Source organism: Humulus lupulus, chromosome 2 (assembly GCF_963169125.1).
Source record: "Humulus lupulus chromosome 2, drHumLupu1.1, whole genome shotgun sequence".
Taxonomy (NCBI): Eukaryota; Viridiplantae; Streptophyta; class Magnoliopsida; order Rosales; family Cannabaceae; genus Humulus; species Humulus lupulus.
The window spans coordinates 231,730,404-231,735,373 of NC_084794.1; the positions used below are offsets into that span (position 1 = coordinate 231,730,404).

The 4,970-nt window shown below is 32.8% G+C and overlaps 1 protein-coding gene and 1 long non-coding RNA gene across 2 annotated transcripts; both read right to left on the minus strand.

Annotated features, from left to right (window-relative positions):
* Positions 1-809: 809 nt before the first annotated feature.
* Positions 810-1,467, minus strand: LOC133816568 (uncharacterized). Its single transcript, XR_009885336.1, has 3 exons — positions 1,391-1,467; positions 1,230-1,310; positions 810-1,114 (listed from the first exon to the last, which is right to left on the minus strand). It is a non-coding gene; the product is annotated as an uncharacterized LOC133816568 (long non-coding RNA).
* Positions 1,468-2,186: 719 nt separating this feature from the next.
* On the minus strand, positions 2,187-3,716 carry LOC133816570 (protein EXPORTIN 1A-like). Its single transcript, XM_062248991.1, has 3 exons — positions 3,271-3,716; positions 2,754-2,864; positions 2,187-2,327 (listed from the first exon to the last, which is right to left on the minus strand). Exons 1-3 carry the CDS (start codon positions 3,325-3,327, stop codon positions 2,226-2,228), a joined length of 270 nt encoding a protein of 89 aa, XP_062104975.1. The 5' UTR covers positions 3,328-3,716; the 3' UTR covers positions 2,187-2,225.
* Positions 3,717-4,970: the final 1,254 nt, after the last annotated feature.

Sequence of the window (4,970 nt, forward strand, 5' to 3'; positions counted from 1 at the left end):
CTAAATTGAAATCTCCTCAGGTTTCCAAGGAAAACCTCCTCATGATGTTGCTCTGAAATTTTTTAAAGCCTACAACTGTTAATCTCTTCTTATTGTCAAACAATTTAACTCTGCAATGAAACATATATGAAAAGCAAAAAGCAATGAAACCCAACACTACTTAAGTAAGTAATGTTAGATTAAACAAAAATATGTACAGTATAAACCATAACAAAGCAGCTTTGCAAGATATGAAACATATATGAAATAGTCATGTTCATTAGTGTAAAACTAAACCCAAATTCTCTTATGAACTAGTCAATAATGAGGTGAAAATTAGTAAAGAAGGTGAAAATCGCTTAAGGAGTTCAAATGGCTAAATCGCTTAAGGAGTTCAAATGGCTAAGAGCTTAAGGAGCTATTCTAATTCTTAACAGTCCTTACATTTTCATGGCCAATATGGCATAGGAGTTCAATATCTCCCCCAATTTAGTTGAAGCAACTGCTCATCATATATTATGCGAATGGTTTTCCTCACTAACTGTAATTAAGAAGCATGTAACAACAAGGAAGAGTACCCTATTATTGTATCTTAATATGTTGAGGTAACTGAAGCAAAAAGACCAAATAATACAAATTAGAGAAATGGTATCAAACCAGAGAATAGGTAAAGTTAAACATATATACATAAATACACAAACATAAAATACACACATAAAATAAAAGCCAGATTCCTTGTCTTTTATTTCTGTTTTGGTCTTTTTTGATGGAGTTTTCCTTCTTTACTTGTATTTTTCTTAAGTAATAATACAGGTAGATTTGTTTAAAAAAAAAAAACAAATTATGTTGCACCAATTTGTAAACAATATATTCTGGAGATCATCTGAAACTCAATAAAAAAAAGGTATATGACATAGTATTTTTTTAGCGACTAACCATTTCAATGTCAGAAAAATCTGGGCTGCCCAGTGTTAGGCTCCTGAAATTCTCCTCACACCAATGCTCCACATACATCACAGAAGTGAAGTAGGAGCCAAGAATCTATACACACAATATTCAACACCGTCCTTATCACATCTTGATCCTTCAGGAAATCAACGCTTAAGCGTGCCTGTCCTATAATTTCAGCCCATTTCTGCATTACAAAGTAATAGCACAAGGAATTCAGTATATAGCATATGTGATCTATTTTGTATCTAACAAAAACATAAATGGAGATGACCAAGAGAAGTAAATAAAATTTAAATGACCTGATTAGGCAGCTCCATCAATCTCTGTAGAAACTCATCCCTCTTCTGAGGATCAGATTCTGCATGAATCATATGACCAACCTGAAACAAACCACCTGCTTTAAATGTGTATGACCGTTTTATGTATAACAAAGTAAATAGGTCCAACTAAAAAGTCCTACCGATTCATAGAATGAATGGATCTGATGAGGCTCAAGATCTGCAACAATGGTTGGAAGGCCTGTTAAAAGTTCACTTATAAATGGTTCATTTTCTCCAACCTGCAAATAAAAAGGAGCATAGTACTGAATAAATAGGAGTTAACAAAATAATCCACTCCAGTTTCCCTTAATTGTGAAAGCAAGTTAATATCACCCTTTACTTAGTTGCAAATATAACTGAACCCAGAGAAAAATATTGACAACTATGAACAGCCGGAATTCAAATAAAAAATGTGAGTTTCTCAAAGTAATTGTTACCTGAACAATTACAAATTTCCGTTTGCACTTCTGAACAATCTTCAAGAATGTGTCACAGGCCATATCCTGAAACACATGAACACAAAGCTTTAGCAACACTTATGTAGACAAACCATTCAATTTAAAAGAAAAAATTTCTCAGTAACTTTTAAGCCTTAAACCTAACCAAGAAAACCACAACAGAACAAATACCTGAACACTAGGATGTGTCTCATGCATGAACTCAAACAATTTGTTCACAACAGTTTTTAGGAACTTCCAGTGAGCTCTTAGAAACCTCTGGTACTGTCCAACAACACACCTGCAGAAAGAGAGGAGGATTATGTACAAGATTTCAAAAAAGTACTGGTTGTATACCTCCAACCAAGTTTCTCATAGTTCTCAAAGTTACTCAATTAAAATCAAGTGGCTAAAATTCATGGTTTCTACAAATGACCAAAGAATCTGGATAGAATGAGGTGTTATGGCCTGGCAGGCTATATCTATATGCATTCCACCTCAACTCAAGATAGATAATCAATCATTCAATCATGAATACTTACATAATGTTACTTGCGATGACAGCTTTGTTATCCTTCCCTTTCGTGATTTCACATAAATTCAGCAAGTCACGAATGACCATAACCAAAAATCTGTTCTCCTGCCTAAGCAAACCAACATAAAAAATATGAAGGGCATACATTGACCTCCAGAACATGAATATTTCTTATGCATTTGATGATGCAAACACATTATCAAGAAACAAGTATAACATTTAAATAAATAAATAAATAAACTCTCATATTTTCCCAAATGAGAGGGGCATGTAAAAGTGGTTTCTGGGTTCTACATCAAGATCCCTAACACCACATGACAGATGCATGGACATGTGCCCTCACAAACTCATAACGATATGTGGTGTAAATAACATTTACAAGGAAATAAAGTACAAGCTTACACTGACCATGTGACTATCTTAGATCAGAATAAACATTTTTTTGTAGTCAAAACAGAAATGCCAAGTAAACTATTATCACAAATAGAAAATGAGTAGAAATAGCATTTATAGGGAAAGTTAAAAATGTACCTGTTCTTCCATCATCGAACCAGATATAGACCCTATTGCCCAACATAATGTGTTTAATTTGTTCCAATTCCAATCCTCGCCACTTAATTGTTTGCTTAGCTTCTTTAGCATCTGCATCATACAAGAAGAATAGACAGCATACGATAGAATTTATAATGAAAATAATATATAACACAATCAAATGACACATTTTCTTTGCAAGTGTCTGACAAGATAGAAATAAGGTGTTCCATTATAATTATACATGCAGAAAATAATTTCAATTGAATGGCCAATAAAAGAAATTCCCCACTCATATTTTTCCTCAAACTATTCACTATCAGCAACCCCCAAGCTGCAGCCACATGACTTGAAAGAAATTTCCACTCAAAATAGGTCGCATCATAACAGAAATATTATTAGACATAAATATAAATAAAAACTATAGCTAACACAAGATTGTACTAACTTTGGTACAAATAGAAAACATGAAAAATATTTCAATACATTTACTACTTTATTTTCCATAAACCCATACCAGCTTTTCCGTGTCCTCGTGATCAAGATGTGACAAATATATCAAAGTCTCCCTCATGATCTGCAACAATAATAGACCATAGCAATTTGGTTAAGGAAAGTTGCCATAATAAATAAGAGTTCAAGCAATTTTATACCTTCATTCCCTTTATTGCATCCTCAAGAGTAATAACCTGTAACAGAGACAAAAAAAATAAGTCTGGATTAATAAAAAAAATGTTTTCCAACTGTTAATGAGAACACAAAACAGTAGCACCACCAACACAAAACATAGACCATCAAAAATCAATATCATATTCAAATTTCATGCTAAGATCAAAGTAGCCCCTCACTTCAAACAGAGATACAACTCACCAAACAAAGTAGAAAAAACCAATTTGTCAAAATGAGAAAGTTGCAGGTGGGGAAGGGAACACAAAACTAGAAAGAAATGTATTTAATTTTTTGATTTTATAGAACTTCTTGCAATAAAATAATCTCGTGGCCTTGAAAAGTATAAAGAAACAGAAAATCAAACTAGACCCAAATTTTAATATGTTTTACATGATTTGGGATTTGCTTTTCTATGATGTAACTAGCTAGCAAGAAAAATTATAGTAGTTTACTACTACTACTACTACTAATTTCAAGTAAATTTAAAAAGTTTGTATTATCACAGAGAAAACTAATCCAAAATACAATTTAGATCCTTTACCAAATAGGTGGTGGATTTCTTGATGGCATCCTAGCTAAAATACCCACCAATCAAGTAATTTAAGAAATGGGATTTCTTGATGGTATCCAATCAAACAACCTAATAGCTTTATCAACTTCTCCATGTTTAGAAAACCCATAATTATAGAACTCTAAAATATAACATCTAAATTAGAACTTTCATCAAACAGTTTTCTTGCTTCACTCAGAAACACACAAAAATAAAAATCATTAGCACATACTACAAATATGCAATCTGAATTCCAAAGTAAAAATCTTAGTCAAATGAAACTCATAAAATAGTTGGGAAACAGCCAAACTAGTCTTAAAATCAACTACGGCGGCAACAAATCATTCTGATGCTATGCAAAGCCAACATCTTTGAGCTAGATGATAGTTAATAAGTAGAAAATTAATTTTCATCTACTTGACAGTTTCAATCAAATCTCATCAGTCTCTCAGTGTTTTTCTTACACAGAAACTGAGATAAAAATTATCTAGATGTGATTAAAAATAAGAAAAGGATTCCTTAAAAAAAAAAAATAACTTACCATGCCTGTCATTAAGATCACTAATAGTTGTCTTTTTGTCTAATTCTGATCAAGAGTCCAGTATTACAGTATATCTATAGACAATGCAGCTCAGGGAGGAGGTTTAAGCTCAATATTACAGTATATCTATATTCGCTCAACTCTATAGACAGATGTAACTCATAAAAGTATATCTCAGAAACAGTATTACATGTATATACCTGAGCGAATATAGAGTTGACTTCAGAAATTTATTAAAAAAAAATCTTAATAAATGAAGACCTGATGCCGTGAGATACTGAGGTGTTGTGCCTACTGCTTGCTGTCATCTGGCTTTTGTGAAGCTTTGAGGTGTCCTTCCGAATTGATGCCACGACTAGTGAGGTGAGCTGCCTTGAAGATCTGGTGTCGTGAGGTTATGTGCCTTGCGTGAAAGATAAGATTTGTAGTGCATGAAAGATGAGAATGCCTCTTGCTT